Raw genomic sequence first — 16,824 nt, forward strand, 5'->3', positions numbered from 1 at the left:
ACAGCGCCCTCTACCTGTTGGGACAGGGCCAGTCTCCTCGTGTGTGTGTCTGTGCGTGTGTGTGTCTGTGTGTGTGTGTATGTAAAGGACGCCCTCTACCTGTTGGGGCAGGGCCAGTCTCCTCCTCCTCCTCCTCGTGTGTGTGTGTGTGTGTGTGTGTGTGTGTGTGTGTGTGTGTGTGTGTGTGTGTGTGTGTGTGTGTGTGTTCTACCTGTTGGGGCAGGGCCAGTCTCCTCCCTTCACGTCAAAGTTGGGGCCGCCGCCCCCGAAGCCGCCACCTCCGCGACCTCTGAACCCTAAACAGGAAGCAGAGACAGGGGTCACGACACGTCAGGAAGTGCATTCCAATATGCGGACTCGCGTCCTCCACTTGTGCATGAGCAGGGGTCAGACACGACAGACACTGGGCCCTTCTAAAAACCTAGGACAGTGTCCTTCGAAGTGCATCAGCCTAAATAGTCACACCCAGTGATTGGATACTCTTTGGTGAAGTCTACAGAGTATCCAATCACTGGGCGTGACTAATCACATACCTACTCCTCCTCTTCCTCCTTAGTGTGTGTCTGTGTGTGTGTGTGTGTGTGTGTATGTGTCTGTCCCTCTCTGCACTACATACCTCCTCCCTGGTGTGTGTGTGTGTGTGTGTGTGTGTGTGTGTGTGTGTGTGTGTGTGTACTACATACCTCCTCCTCGTCCTCCTCCTCCTCCTCCTCCTCCTCCTCGGCCTCCTCTTCCTCCCTGAGCGAACTCTGCCCTGCGCGTGGCGAACGACACCTTGATGGGCTTACCTTGGAACTCCTTTCCTGTTGGCGACAGCAGCGGGAACAACACACACACACACACACATTAACGGCAGGGTTCCAGCCCAGCTAGGCTCTAGCCGCTACACGGGCGGCGCAGGTTCAATACTCATGAACGGCCATCCGGGTACTTTGCTCTTAAATTTGCGTTACGCCCCTTTATGGGTGAAAACAAACCGAATGTCTCATTGACTTACATGCTACATCGGCTAGTCTAAATGAACACATTCCATGCTTCAGCCACGGCTGTTTGGCGATATTATTTGAACAGCCGGCAACACAACACGTTTTCGGCATGTTGCGCGTGAACAACGCTAGTCTACAGGTCCGTATCTGTCGTTTATTAAACCCCAACATCACCAATTGACTTGCATTGCCTGTTTTCCCCTACAAATGGGCGTAACACACATGGAAAACGTCACGCCGTTCATGAGTATGGGGCACCTAAGTCACGCCCTTCTACTTCCGATCTGTGGGGCTGGAGCTCTGAAATTTTTGAATGAGAGATAATGGAGCGAGTCAAGCTAAATCCTCATCCCGTTTGGCATGTGCTCCGGATTTCACATATGATGGCAGTGAATTTGAAAGGTTTGGATTTGCGTTGTAAGACCACTCATTTTCGACACGCAAGAAACGTTATTTTAGCTTTTGTGCAAAACTGTGACTACACGTGCGCCTCGCATATCTGACGTGAACCGAGGCACAGCCAACCCTACCGCTGCACCACGGCTTAAGTGGCTGCACGTCGGACATGCGACGTCTGTTGTGTAGTCCAAATAATTACATATTTTTGCACAGACACAACTCAAAAATCGCTTGCCAAGTGAAGTCAACAAGCACACCATTGGTTATTAACTCACCCAGCCAGGCAATGGCAGCTTTGGTCAGTTTGTAGTAGAGGATGACATTTTTCAGGAATTCCCGTGGGTCCCGCGGGTCTTGCGGGATGGNAGTCAAAATTTTAAAGATGAACGAGAGCGGGAATGCCGCTTATTTTTTCATTAAAAAAAGGCTTTTTTTTGATGAAACAGGAATGGGATTGATTTTGAGTGGGAGTGGGCAGGATTGAGAAACATTCTTTTCAGGAGTGGACGGGACGGGATTTGTTTCTTTTACTCCAGTCCGGGATGGGATGGGATTTTTTTTCTGGGACCGGGATGGGACGGGAGTGAAAATCCCGTGTCATGCTCTAGTGTGTAGCTAGGAGACTAGAGAGAGGAGGGCGTACTGACGTCATAACAGCGTAGTACGAGTCTGCCGTGAGGGGAGCCACATTTCTTCTACGGACAGTACTGGAGGCATCAAAGTAATCTGCTATGCCACTACCGCCGGGGTTGGCGTGGAACAGTCATAGGACACCGCGAATGTTTGTCATCTGTCCTTAATTATCGCCTGCAATTACTCCTGACCGACAGCTGCAGCCAACTCATTTGACCACAAACTGAACACTGACAACCGGATATCCTCTTTCGACCGATTTAGCAGAGTTACAATTTTTATGAATTATGGAATCGCACCCACTGATCATTCCCACCGGAGTTACTTTTCCATCCACTCGTGTCCTCAGGTCACACCCTCAAACTACACGGTGGCCAATGCATGTCCCATCGATAGTCCTTATCCGATCTTAAGTCTTTGGTTTGTAGGTCCTTTCCAATAAGCAGACTCCCGTCCTCGTCACAGACATCATATATAGGGCTGGGTGAAATAATCGATTCAATCGATAATCGATCAATTTCATTTTAAATGTATATAATCGATTCACAGGGCACAAAATCGATTTTTTTTGTTCTTTTTGTTATAGTTAGGTCTATGGAAAATACCCAGTAGGTATTAGTCAGTTAGGCCTAGGCCTACTTATTACAAATTAGCAATCTGTTAACACTGTCAAGCCACAGCCTTTTGACATGTTTATATAAAAATAGGCAACGGCATCTTTTGGGGGAAATCCTGGCACCAAGAAGGGAACGGATTGAATCGATTCGGATTGAATCGATTCGGAATGAATCGAATCGAATCGTGATTAATCGATTCAAAGCCCTAAGAATCGGAATCGAATCGATACAGGAACATGGCTGCGATACCCAGCCCTAATCATATATGAATACTAGATGCGTCGTCCGCGTTCCCGTCATGCAAGTCGAACGTCCGCGCATGGCGGCCATGTTAGCGCAGCCTGCTGGCTCAACCAGTTGCAGTGAGTTTTTGGTGTTGTATACTCTTCAGATGGCCATAATTCCCTCAAATTGATTTCGATTTTTTAAAGGGTTGGTTTTTTATACAGTATAAAAAAAATCCAAACGAAAGTATATGTTGATACTGCATCGTGATGCATATTCACATTATTATTATATTATATTACATTATATTATAATGTTCATAGGTCTAAAATCGTGTATAATATAATTCAGTAGGCTTATTCAGGTAATTAAATAGATCTCATAAACAAATGCACAAAGTAATCTTTTATATTTTCAGTAAAATAAATAAACGTTCACTTGTAGTCTACATTCTACTTTGGTTTCGACAGCTCCACCTTGTGTTCAAAATGAGTCGTGACGCTAAAGCCATCCAGATAGAATTAACTTGTTGCGCTGTAGGCTACATCTCTCTTCCAGTACGTCATCTCTGTCGTCTATAATTTGATGCAATGAATATATCCATGCCGTCAACGTAATGCACAGCAATGGTTAAAATATATAGCCTATTAGCTGTAGGTCTATCTAATTTTTTGGACAAATAGGTTAAGTGGGAAGCATAGCCCTATTACTCTCCTGGGTGTTTTACCCGTCTACACTTACGTTTTGAGGAGCCCTACCATTTATAAACACGTGTCAATATTTCAGCGAAGCAACAGTATACATTTTTAAGTATCCCAACGTTTCAACTCTTCAGTTTACTTCAGGTGTAACGGAGGGTCTGTGGAGAGTTTAGGCTGCGCTAATATGGCCGACCTGTGCGGACGTGCTTGAAATACGCGATGACGTATCTAGTATTCATATATGATGTCTGTGGAGCTTGTGGCCTTGTGTTTTGCTGACGTCCCGCCTCCGTGGAGAAGACCATTAAGTTCTCCCCGCCGTCAGCCTGCTGTAGTCACAACAACTTGGGACTATTCCATCTTCATTCATTATACCGACTGCAAATGATTAGAATTGCACCTTTGAGAGACATTAGAATGGATGTTTGTAGTCAGTGACATTGCGAGGCCACAGGCATGGGAGCAAGAGAGGACAGGAGTCGGCATATAAAGAACCGTTTGAGTGTGCGCCTGTGTGTGTGTGTGTGTGTCTTGCACCTACCGTCGAACCAGTCTATGGCTGCTTTGGCTGAGGGGGGGTCGTCGAAGGACACGGTGGCTTCTCCTTTCAGCTTGCCGGTCGCCTTGTCTGTGTACAGGTTGATCATGGGCAGACCCGTCTTCTTATTCACCTGGGGAGGGAACACACGAACACACACACAAAAAAAGTTTTTTATCAAAGTGTGAAAACTGAAGATTATTTTCACCCCTTAGTCTTGTAGATTTCGGATATTAGACAGAACCCAGCAGGCCTGTAACCATCACAACTAACACTCAACTCACGATTCGTCTCAAATCACAACTTTTGGCCTACGCTTCGATACACCCCACGATTTTAGAAATCTATGAAAATGGTCTTGCCTCAATGATGCCCATCTATATAGAGAAGGAGGAAGCATCTAGAGCGGTGGTTCTCGAACTTTCTGTGTTAAGTACCACCTGAGAAAATATTGAGCTCTCCGAGTACCACCTTGACAACCAACATTAGAATATCGCAGTAAAGGCCTTCCATATTCACTTTTGCCAGCAACTTTTGTGTTTAAATTTCTTGCTTGCCTAGTATTATTCTGCATTATGTTTTCAGATTCATACAATTCAATATTACAAAATGTGAGACCAAAGAGACATTTTCAACTGCAACAACTTGATCAGCCTTCTTCCAAGTACCACCAGAGATGTCTCAAGTACCACCAGTGGTACACGTACCACAGTTTGAGCACCACTGGTGTAGAGCATCTTGCCTTAATGAAGCCAATGTAATGTAATAACACTGTAATGTAATGTCAGGTATTGTGATGTGATGTCATGTGATGTGACGTATTGTGATGTATCGTGATGTATTGTGATGCGCGTCTTGCCTTGATGATGCCGATCTGCTTGAAGTAGTCGGCCACTTCCTGAGTGGTGACGTCTTCCCCAAGACCCTGAACAAAGATGGTGTTGTTGTCAGAGTTATCCTGCTCACCACCTCCACCACCTGGACAGGAGGGAGAAAGAGGACAAGACAAATGAACACACACTCAAGGCAGCCCAAGACAAATTTACATGAAGACATAATGGCTATAGCTTAAAGATCTACTTTCGTCCTTTCATTAATATTGTGTTCACCATTTGTATTGAAAGTACACGTGTTTGTTTTGTTTTCAAGTCGTCTTTGTAGGCTAGTAAAGTGGCTTGTGGATAAACGACAGGGCTTTCCGGTTTTCGGCATGTTGCGCGTGAACAACGCTAGACTACAGGTCCTTATCTTCCGTTTATTAAACTCCAAGACCACCAATTGACATTGGCTGTTTTCCAACACAAATGGGCGTAACGCACATGGTAAACGTCACGCCGTTCATGAGTATACAACACAGTCATCTGCATACAGCTGGCAGGTTACTGATCCAGGACAGGTCACTAAATCTACAAGCTGAACGACAGTGGACCAAGCATGGACCCTTGTGGTACTCCAGGGTGCTTAAACAGGAGTTTGGTGTAGCGCCTGCCTGGCGTACTCACCAGATTCATCCCTTTGGCTGTAGTCTCTGGAGCCTGGAAGACATCAGAGAGGAGAGATGGGGGAGGGACACGCCGTTAGAGCGGTCAGGCAGGAACCACCACAACACACGCATCACAACAAACAGGTCACATTTACTCCCCTACACATCAACAGGCTTCTCCCTCTCTCAAAAACCGACTGATCCATTAAAATACCGCAGATAAGAGACACTGTTTAGCTATTCCACCAGGTTGTCGTCTTGTATAACCTTTTGAGTGATCGGCCTGGACTGGACTGGGCTGGACTTGACAACACGTTGCAGCAGTCAAGCCCAGGGCTGTGGGCCTCGGAGATGACAAGAGTCCTCGTAACCGTGGCAACTTAGGTAGTCCTCGGCTAAGGCAAGTTGCTTTACCACCACCACCACCAGCAGCAGCATCACCGGGTAACCGTGGGCAACCGTGGCTCCTCCACGCCCTCTTCTCTTACCACCATGCAGCGTAGTGCTTACAGGAGTAGGCTACACACCTGCCTACCAGATGATGAGCATGACTCCACACAGGAAGAATACCTGATTCATAATGCAGTACAGTTGCTTAGAGTGTTACATACACACACCTCTAAAAGATGACCTTGCCATTTTTCTTTACCAGAGGAATACCTCCTCATTCATACATAGTGGAATGTCTTACAGTATTGCATGTGTGCCTCTAACCAGATGCTCTCCATATACCAGAGGATCACCACCTCCTGTACCAGAGGATTAACTTACCACCTCTTTCATAGTCCGTAAAACAGTTGTGAATTCCTGGGGTTATGTACAAACGAAAATGGTGGCTCAAGACTGTGATCTTTAAGTAAATCTCTCATCCTCCCCCTTTGTCGTCCCCCCCCCCCCCCCCCTCCTTGTCGTTTCAGTCTGTTATCCTCCCCCTTTTGTTTTTTTCCCCCCTCTCATTTTCCCCCTTTTATTCCTATTCCTACTCCTCCTCCTCCTCCTTCCTCCTCTCCCCAATTGAGACGGGTTCTGATGCTCAGGACTTACCACCGAAATTTTTGTAGCCACCACGGTCACCACCTCTGCAGAGGAAAAATTGAAGACATGATGTTTTGCTTTCCTTTGGCTTTCGCAAACCGGGAGTGCAAGACTCCCCGCTACAGACAGTCAAGTCAAGTCAGTCAAGCAGTCACACAGCACAGAGGTCTGTCTAGGCCTGGGGGGGGGGGGGGGGTCCTAGCCTGGTTCACACCAGACGGTGTGTGTGTAGCTTCAGCGCCCCCTGGCGGAGCAGAGCTACACACACTACCGTCTGGTACACAGCCATAGAGCACGCTCCGTCTCCAACCAGAAAATAGGCTGAGAATTTATTGCTTCGGCACGGCCTCCTCACCAACAAATTCCTTCAAAAACCTTCCTGTTAATCTTTAAAGAGTCAATATAGTCTCTAATCTGTCTTGTGACTCCTTAATGCGAGTTACCGTTGATTTTGAAGCAATACATTCTCAGCCTATTTTCTGGTTGGAGACGGAGCGTGCTCTATGGCTGTGTACCAGACGGTAGTGTGTGTAGCTCTGCGCCGCCAGGGGGCGCCGAAGCTACACACACAACGTCTGGTGTGAACCAGGCTAGGGGGGTCCCTCTGCCATGAGCTCACGCCAAGGGAGGGGCCGCTCCCCCCCTAACACCACACAGGGCAGCGGAGAGGCACTAGACAAACCATGACACGGCTGAGGCCCGTACTAAGAAGCTGGACCAGGAGGACACCAGGTTAAATGGAGAGGTAAATCATCTAATAGAAGAGCCAGGAGATCTTCATAAAATGAGGACTCCAGGCTCTTCTATTAGATGATTTACCTCTGAATTTCACCTGGTTTACTCCTAAACCAGCTTCTTGTTCTTGGCATACCCCCCTCTGGGACAATTTGAAGAACTCGCAAATTTGGTGGACTGAAACTGAGGCAGAATAAGAAGAAATTCAATTTGAATCTCCAAGGGTCAAGTTTAGCAGCCGAGTGCGATGTGGGTTCAGATTCAGGTGTGGGCTCAGATTATGGTGTGGGTTCAGATTAGGATTAGGCTTTTTAGAGTGTGTCCGGTGCCAAGGACGATTAGCAGGCAGGGTCTTCCTTCTGGGCTGGCTACCTTGCAATGGCCAGGATCTTTAATATTTTTAACCAGCGTGGCCGCTGACCAGCCAGAGGGCACTTTCAGCATTAAGAGCAGGTAGATTTCTTTTTGGTTTTTTGATTGGTCTGGGTTTTTTGGGTAGGTTTTTGTTTTGTCTTCCATTGTGTGCTTTCTATGAGCTCAGATGTCTGACGTCCAAGTTTAATTTCACTTTCTCACTTTGTGATACCTGTGGTGTAAAATGTAGACCATGTTAACATAAGCAGCATACCACTCCAAGGAGATGAGAACACAACACAAAACTCACAAGTCACCGTTTCAACACTGATTGCCCCCGCCCACCCCCTCTTTCATTTGTTGGTGTTTGGTTTTTTTAGGTGTGCGCGTGTGTGTGTGGCATTTGTGATCCCGGCACAAGCCCAGCGCTTCAGGGCACCTTCCATTGTTGATGGGTTTCCATGGGAGCGGGGCAGGGGAGGTCATTCATAAGGATCGAACTAACAGCTAAAGGTCAACACTGCCCTACAAAGGCAAATTGCAGTAACTACATTTGTGTCAAAATCAATTTAGATTTAGACTGAAAATGGTGTTCATATACACCATCTTGTGACAAATAATTATGGACAAAATGTGTTTGTTTTAGAGATAGTGCATGTTTTTTTCCTTTCAGTTTCAATGTTGTCGTAGTTAGTGCAGTTTGCCTCTGTAGGGCAGTATAGTCACTAGACAAGGGGCATTTCCCAAAACTCTAGTGCGCCCACTTCCAAGTGCATTAGCCCAATTAGTCACGCCCAGTGATAGAGTAGTCTCCGCAGAGTTCACCAATCACTGGGCGTGACTAATAAAGAGTATCCAATCACTGGGCGTGACTAATTAGGCTGATACACCTGGAAGTGCACGGCCTAGAGTTTTGAGAAATGCCCAAGGAGCCCTGACAGGTTACCAGTGATGAACTAATGTTTACCTTCAGGAAAGATCGGATGGGGGATTTCAAGAAAATAAAAAAATAACCAGCCTGCTCTACTGAAAACATGCTAAGGGTTTTCACAACAGAATGACAGAAGAACTTTTATGTGGAGATCTGGTTCTTCACCGAATCAACTGTGTGCTGCCTTGAGACCACAAATGACTTCGATAGGGAGGGAAGGGATGTGTGATCACCGAATCAAAATCTCTGACCATCAAATATCACATCAAGTGGAAGACAACGCGACGGGTCACGTTTCGCCAGTGAGCTATAGATGGTTGCAGACCGCTGACTATTCGAACCGTGAGCACAGACGTTTCTTCTGGCCTGAAATGACCTTACATGACGATTTAGACTTTTTCTTCCGGAGATGCCTTTAGCACTGGTGAGCACAACAAACAGGCAAGAATGTGGACAGACAGGTAAGAGTGGACATGTTCTACGCAGGAAGTGAAGTTGAGGACGCACAGTGACGATACTTCCAGAACGCTCTACGCCAGGGGTTCTTTAACTGGTGGGCCCTGAAGATATGTCAAGTGGGCCGTGAAATCATTTTCTAAAAAAATCAAAATATTCTTCGTGTGCACGGCACATGGTTTTCAACCTGGGCTTTACAATTTCACAGCTTGCTGGCTTGAGGAGTGTTGGGCCATATCCGGCAGCTATAGACTGAGGTTCGAGGGCTTTGCATTGATCCTTTACACGTACCGTTCTTACTGGCAGGGCTTTGAAACAGGAGCATTACAGGCGTGTTTGGTTGTCACCTGCGGCTGAAAACCCAGCCAATGAGTTAAAGGTACGCTGTGCAGAAAATGGTCAAAAAAGGTACTGCAACTATGCTGCTCATTGAAACGGGGCTGCCTGTTGCCAAATTTGATCTTTACATGAAAGTTTACCAAGTAATAAACAAATATTTTCTGGTGTGGTCCAAGTACAGTCATTTCTGCAGCTAAAAAAAAAATATTTGTGGAAATTCAAAATGGCGGACCATGAAGATCCCCCTTTTCATGTATGAAAAGTGCAATTTTTCCAGTCATAATGAATACTTATAATTTGATGATAGTGGTAATATTCATGAAAAAGCTGACATTTGTGAGTGGGCAGCATGAACTCTGGAAATAAACAACTAAAAATCTCACACAGTGTCCCTTTAACCAAGGATGAAAAGGAAGGGGATTGGTGCAAGCAAAAACAAAAAAACACCAACTTCTCTCTCTCTCTCTCCTGTTTCTTGGCTGTTTCTGTCAGCAAACCCACAGGTCAAGTAACCCGAGAGGGGAAGTAGAGGACCAGATTGGGGAAGACGCAAAAATGTCAAAATATACATTTCCTCGTAAACACCAATGTGCTTGACAGCTTCAGTTAGTTGTGCATGAAGCTAAGACACCGTCCACTGACTCTCCAGATTGGAGACAAGAGGGGGAAAAAATAAATAAAAAGTAAAATAAAAGACCCAAGTTGAAAACCCTGCAGATTCCTCCAAGATGCATAATTGCAACTGCACTTGTTGTTCTGTATATCTCCTGTGGCACTTTGTATTTTCTTGTGATGCTGGCTTGATTATGTCCTCTTTTGAAAGTCGCTTTGGTTATAAAGCGTCTGCCAAAAGCAATGTAATGTCATGTAAGATTCTGGGGTGTGAAACCATAACCGCGGTAACGGTTGTTCTTCCTCAAAATTGAGCTTCCCAGTTGACCCAACGATGATCACGTACATTTGCAGAGATGGGACAAAGCTGTATCGATGTGGGATGGGCCAAGCTTCCTCTATGCATCTATGCATGGTAGCTCACCTTTGTGTGTGATGGACGGTTGTATGAGTGCATGTCTGTGCAGTGTGTGTGTGTGTCCCTGCCGTGGCGTATGCAGTGTGCCAGGGGTCCAGGAGTGTACGGAAGTGTGTGTGTGTGGCCGTGTCTCAAATGCCGCACTTGTGCACTTCGGGCACCGTTTTTCAGTGCCCAGGGCGCTCACGCTGAAAATTTCAGTTGAGCCAGTGCACTGAGAGTGCCAGGATGATCCCCTAACAATGGCGGAAAAATGCAGTGCTTGAATGATGGACACTGCACGCACTAAACGGTGGCCATGTTGACAATGACACGGAGGAAATGTGGCATTCAGTTCAGTAGAAGAGTTTGATCAACAGTCTCCTAATTCTGTAAGTAATGTTGATGGGACACCAACCTTTACATGCAAACCAAAGTATTGTATGTGCAATTGTTGTCCTTTGGGGTGAAGGAAATGGAAATACAAGCCCCAGACGCTGTGCATTGTTAACAGTAGCCAACTCGTATTTTGGCAAGCTAATGCCATGCTCAGCCGTCACTTCCAGCGAGGGCACAGTGCTCAAATTTTCCCACGAGACTGTGCACTGACTGTCAGTGCACTGACAAAAGTGCGTCATTTGAGACACAGCCCGTGTGTGTGTGTGCCTGCTGTACGTGTGTGTGTGTACCTGCCGGGGCGTAGTGCACTGTGCTGCACACTTACCCCATGCCAGACGGGGCTCCGCCTCCTCTGCCTCCCCGGTCATATCCGCCACGCTCATACCCTCCTCCTCCTCCGCTGCTGCTGCGATCGTATCCGCCGCCGCCGCCGCCACCTCGCTCGTAACCGCCACGCTCGTAACCACCGCCGCCGCCGCCACGACCCCTCCCTCTGTAGCCTCCACCCTCCGAGCGGTCAGAGCCACCGTCATCACCACCGTACCGCCCCCTGCTCTCACCACCTGCACACACACACACACACACACGATTACATACACCCTGTTACGGCAGCATGAAGAGGCCTGCATCCCGTTACCGACATTTTGAAGACACCCCTGCCATACGGTTACACCCCTACCGTCCAGTTACACTACGTTCTATCTGCATGCATGCGTCATTCGTCTTGTTTGGTCTTGTTGCCACTTCCAGGATTTGCATTTAAAGGGTGTTGTTAAAGGGTTATGGCTAGGGGTGTAAATAAAATCTAAATGTATCGATGCATCGAAGTATCAGCCAGCGATTTAATCGAATCACATCGTGGGGAATTCTTCAGTATCGAAAAGAATCAAATCGCTAGGCCCTGTGCAATGCCCTAACTCCATAACACAATAGTGGAAAAGTAATTGAAAAAAAATGTAACCGAATCTTATCGTGGGGAATTCTTCAGTATCGGAAATAATCAAAGTCCTTGCTTTAAGAAATTGATACCGTATCTTATAGTCATGAAGGCTGTGAGGCTCCCAACTGTGAGGATCCTACCAACCTTCCGTGCCCCCCACCAGTGGTTTTCAAAGAGTGTTTGGGGATGCAATATTACATATCAGGTGATGCGATGCGATGGGATATTTACCCTCGTTCCTGCGTCCGTATCCTCCCTCTGCCTGTCCTCCTCCGTACCCCCCGGACTGCTGGCCCCCGTACCCCCCCTGCTGCCCGTAGCTGTTGCCCGACGCCGGCGGCGGCTGACCGTAACCTCCCGCCGCGGCAGGCTGGCCGTAGGCTCCGCTCGCAGGCTGGCCGTAGGACTTGTCACCACCATACCTGCAGGGACACGCACCACACGAGAGGAGAGGGGCATTAGAGCACAGAGAGGAGAGGAGAGAGGCCTTAAGCACAGAGAGGAGAGGAGAGGAGAGAAGAGGAGCCTTAAGCAGAGAGGAGAGGAGAGGAGACAAGAGAGAGGAGAGGAGAGGAGAGGAGTGGGGAGAGGAGAGGAGAGGAGAGGAGAGGAGAGGAGAGAGAGGAGAGGAGAGGAGAGAAGAGGAGCCTTAAGCAGAGAGGAGAGGAGAGGAGACAAGAGAGAGGAGCCTTAAGCACAGAGAGGAGAGGAGAGGAGAGAAGAGGAGCCTTAAGCAGAGAGGAGAGAGGCATTAGAGCACAGAGAGGAGAGGAGAGGAGAGGAGAGGAGAGGGGAGGAGAGGAGCCTTAAGCACAGAGAGGAGAGGAGAGGGGAGGAGCATTAAGCACAGAGAGGAGAGGAGACAAGAATACCACCAAGAAGGATGAAGCCCATCCAACAGGATTAACTGTGGAATGCAGGGGGAAGCTTCCCACTCTAAAATGACAGGTGTTTCCATCATTTTGCGTGCATCTTAATATGAGACCTTGCCGCCTCCACTTGCCTCCTCCACTCGCTTCTCGTCATGATGACATCACTGACAACAGCATTATATTTCAATATCTTGCAAAAGCTCAATTGTAGAGTCTTTTTCTCATTTGCAATTGGGATGGTGAATGAAAAACAGTCCCTCAAAAGTTGTTGTGGCGAGGCTGACAGCTGGGAAACTTTATCGTTTTCTCCACGGAGGAGGGGCCAGGAGGCGGGACGAGCAGACAAGCGCAAGTGGAGGAGGCAAGGTCGCATATGGGGCACCTAAGTCACGCCCTCTACTTCCTGGTTCATGGGGCAGAGAGAGTAAAAAAATAATTACTGGGCTTGAAATTAGGGGTTTTTCAACAACAATCCAAACCTTGGACCTCCACTTATGCACCACAAGTCCACCACGACTCGCCTTGTTCACTTCCATTCAATATTTTGCAACTGTCTGCCCCATGAACCAGGAAGTAGAGGGCGTGACTTAGGTGCCCCATTAAGACGCACTCCTTGTAACACCCCAAGAGAGTAGTGTTATTCCTTACCCTGCGGCTGCGTCGCACGCAGGACGACTATGAGGAATATACTCCCCGCTGACAGTACGTCTATGCTTTACCCCAAGTCTGCACAGTATGACTATGCATCAGGCCTTACCCTGCAGCTGCGTCGGCGGCGCCCCCCGCTGGCTGGCCATAGGAGTCATAGCTGGGCGGCTGCTGCTGCTGCTGCTGTCCGTAGCCTGCAGCTGGGGGGTAGCCCTGAGGCTGCTGACCGTACGAAGAAGCATCTACAGAGGAGACAAGAGGATAGAGGACACATTAGAGAGAGGAGAGGAGCCCTGAGGCATTACACATCACTGCTGCTGGGGGATAGCCCTGAGGCTGCTGGCCATACGAAGAAGCATCTACAGAGGAGACAGGAGACAGGACACATTAGAGAGAGGAGAGAGGAGGAGAGAGGACACATAAAGGGCCGTACACACACGTCGCTGCTATTTACTCGCTACTTGCTCACTCGCTCACTTGCCACTCGCTCTGGGTGATTTTGTTTACTGGTTGTCATGGTTCCCGCTGTCAGCGCCAATAACGCCCGTACGAAACAAAATGTAGGCCTACGCTGTTTAACGTTGATCGTGTGCAGTGCACAACCATGCATATGAGCCTTTGATGGTGTACACACTGTATTGGATGTATTTTCCTCAACACTTCAAAGTGTGATGGCGTGCAGAAGTTGGGTGGTCAGAACACCACAGGGACAACGTCACCTGTCAATAATCTGTATCCTGCATTCCAATTGGTTACTCGCTTAACTCGCGTCGCTCGAAGATAAAATAAGTTTATCTCGGAACCCGCCCACATCGCATCGCCTGTACTCTCCTCGCCTACTCGCCAGCGAGACTCGCTGGAACACGTAGACATTCTATTGACTTCATCCGCTGAGCGAGTAACTAGCAGCGACGTGTTGTACGGCCCTTTAGAGAGGAGACACAGAGAGAGGAGAGGAGAGGAGAGGAGAGAGGAGGATAGAGGACACATTAGAGAGAGGAGAGGAGAGAGGAGGATAGAGGACACATTAGAGAGAGGAGAGGGGAGGAGACACAGAGAGAGGAGAGGAGAGAGGAAAGGAGAGAGGAGAGGGGAGGATAGCAGACACATTACACATTACTGCTGGGGGAGGGGGGTAGGCACCTTGCTCAGGGGTGGAGGACTGTTCACTGATGGCTTGTTCAAATACATTGTATTATGGAAAACTCTTCAATCACCAACACACACGAAAACGAGGGGGGGGGCATAAGACTTCTAAACAGACAGATAAAGGAGGGGGGGGGGGGGTGTATAAGACTTGTAAAGGGACAGATAAAGGAGGGGGGGGGGGGGTGGGGCAGATAAAGGCAGCAAGGGAGGGTACACACCTGCCTGACCATAGCCAGGATAACTCTGTCCACCGTAGGATCCGGCCCCGTTTCCTTGTCCATAGGCCTGCTGAGAAACACCACCAGCACAACAGAGGAGCACAGTTAGGAATACTGAGACAAAAGAATTAGCCACTGGGAGACTACATTAAGCCCCGAGTACAGTTATGAACAGGGCTTTATTAAATGAACACCAATCAAATGGCCGAATGCTAGTGAAATTTGAGATTGGCAGGTAGAAACGACAAACTCATTGCCCACTTTGACCCATTTGGGTGCGTGTTATTAGTGCGAGCGGCCTAGTTTGGCTAGCGTGTGAGGGTGTTTGGCTAGTAAGATTGACATCTACTAGCTAGCCATCTTGGAAGATGATTATAAAAAAGTTCATTTAGAGCACTTGTTATGAAAAAAGGTTCATTTAGAGCACTTGTTATGAATGTCAGGACAAGAGTATTACTCAATGGGGTTAAGACCTGTACCAACCTGTCCTCCCTGTTGGTAGCCAGGAGTTCCATAAGAACCATAGCTGCAAGACAAGACAAGACAATTCTCATCAGGATCCGACCACAGCAACGCAACACACCAACTGCTTTTCACTAAAGGAAGAAATGCTGTTCCCAGTTACTAGGAGGATGAAACAAAAGTCTCTAAATTGTGTTATCACACAGTAGCAATTGTTTACTTTATTAAAAAGTCACTCATATCCTTACAGTCATTGGTGTAACATAGGTCGGGATGGTGGGGGGACATGTCCATACCATTTTTGAGATGAACCTAGCTTATCCCCACCACTTTTGAAAAAATATAACGCAAAACATGTGTGACCGGGACATACCATTCTAGAGCCACGGCCACTTTTAAAGCCAAACTTAGTTTTACACCGTTTACTTACAATACAGACCAGGTCCAGCACACAGATCTCAACTACAACGTCAGATCAAAGCAAAGCTAATACTAGCCAAGTTACCTTTGTTGCGCTCCAGGCTGACCGTAGCCCGAATCTGTAAACAAGATTGAAAATAAGAACACGCTCACTGCAAAGGCAGGCAAACAACAACCATACACACACGCGAAGACAGACTTCCCAATATACTATTATGATAGGGTTTAATCGGTGCATGGGTGAAAAGCATGGACCATAAACACTATGTTAGCTGCAAAGGCAAGCTAGACTGCTACATGTCCACATTAGCTAGCAGACCACGCTGTCGGTATAAATGGCGGTTAAAACCGGGTTACGTTTACTGGACTCACACAGTGAAAATACACCACTTCAACTCTCAAGCGGGGTCGTGCTGCTTAACCTAGTTACCACAGCACAGTAGGTTGGAGTTATTTCCACCAAATTACTAGAACTGCGACACAGAAAACGCTGGAAGGCATTTCCTAAACTAGGCTACCTCGCTACTCGGCGTGCTAACATTTGTTAGCATTTGTTAGCATGCTAAAAAGCTATAGCTTTTTGGTTCAGGACTCTCTCATGAAAACAATTCTCATGGCGTCAAAAAGCTCACCCCTAAATCCGTCCATATGCGCCAGACAAGTCTTACCTGAGGCCATCGTTGCGTGAAAGTAAAACTATTTTCCCTCTGCACCACCGACAATGTTAAAAACCCAACGACAACGACATAAGCATACACAGACACACTGCGGCACTGATCAAGGCTACCCTGGGTTTGGAACGTACCAGAAGTAGGTTAAAGACAAGTTAGTGGCTTTTTATTATATTATATGAATGTATAATGTCTGAATATCAACAAGGGAATTGTAAAGTATATGATAAATTAAAAAGTGCATTCACAAAACACCTAACGTTTAATAAGTATTCACCCAAAGCATATATTAGTCATTTAATAACTGCCCCCTGTTGAAGAACAAAATGGTATGTTCCGTTGCGCCATTTCTCTATCCAGCTGCGGCCTGCGGGAAGGCAGGGCTAGAGTGACAGTGTGTGACATCACACACATCCAGTCCCGGCCGCGAGTTTGCGAAACATAGGACGATATTGCGCCCAACTGCGTTTGGCGTCTCCGATTGGCTACAACGGCTCCCTTGTTCCTCCCCTCTGATGGCTTTCATTTGACAGCAAGAATTTCAACTCTCGCTCAAAGCAGGCTTGCAGAACATTCGTGTACAAATAATTTGGCCGATCTCTTG

The 16,824-nt window shown here is 47.4% G+C and overlaps 1 protein-coding gene across 3 annotated transcripts in view; it reads right to left on the bottom strand.

The window, feature by feature from the left end:
- The window catches only part of taf15 (TAF15 RNA polymerase II, TATA box binding protein (TBP)-associated factor), a 20,620-nt gene extending 4,266 nt beyond the window's left edge, over positions 1-16,354 (bottom strand). Inside the window, exons 1-13 of one of the 3 annotated variants that reach the window (XM_063205898.1) lie at positions 16,218-16,354; positions 15,635-15,668; positions 15,151-15,193; positions 14,668-14,734; positions 13,410-13,542; positions 12,012-12,202; positions 11,166-11,403; positions 6,627-6,661; positions 5,602-5,634; positions 4,959-5,077; positions 4,103-4,232; positions 684-803; positions 212-296 (exon numbers count right to left, since the gene is read on the bottom strand). In XM_063205898.1, the coding sequence (XP_063061968.1) occupies positions 212-296; positions 684-803; positions 4,103-4,232; positions 4,959-5,077; positions 5,602-5,634; positions 6,627-6,661; positions 11,166-11,403; positions 12,012-12,202; positions 13,410-13,542; positions 14,668-14,734; positions 15,151-15,193; positions 15,635-15,668; positions 16,218-16,227 (1,238 nt within the window). In that variant the 5' untranslated portion in view covers positions 16,228-16,354. Of the gene's footprint in view, positions 1-211; positions 297-683; positions 804-4,102; positions 4,233-4,958; positions 5,078-5,601; positions 5,635-6,626; positions 6,662-11,165; positions 11,404-12,011; positions 12,203-13,409; positions 13,543-14,667; positions 14,738-15,150; positions 15,194-15,634; positions 15,669-16,217 lie in introns of all 3 variants that reach the window. The other 2 variants (XM_063205897.1, XM_063205899.1) reach the window with 2 other exon arrangements.
- Between the last annotated feature and the right edge of the window lie 470 nt (positions 16,355-16,824).

The sequence above is a fragment of the Engraulis encrasicolus genome, chromosome 8 (genome assembly GCF_034702125.1).
Source record: "Engraulis encrasicolus isolate BLACKSEA-1 chromosome 8, IST_EnEncr_1.0, whole genome shotgun sequence".
NCBI classification, from domain to species: domain Eukaryota; kingdom Metazoa; phylum Chordata; class Actinopteri; order Clupeiformes; family Engraulidae; genus Engraulis; species Engraulis encrasicolus.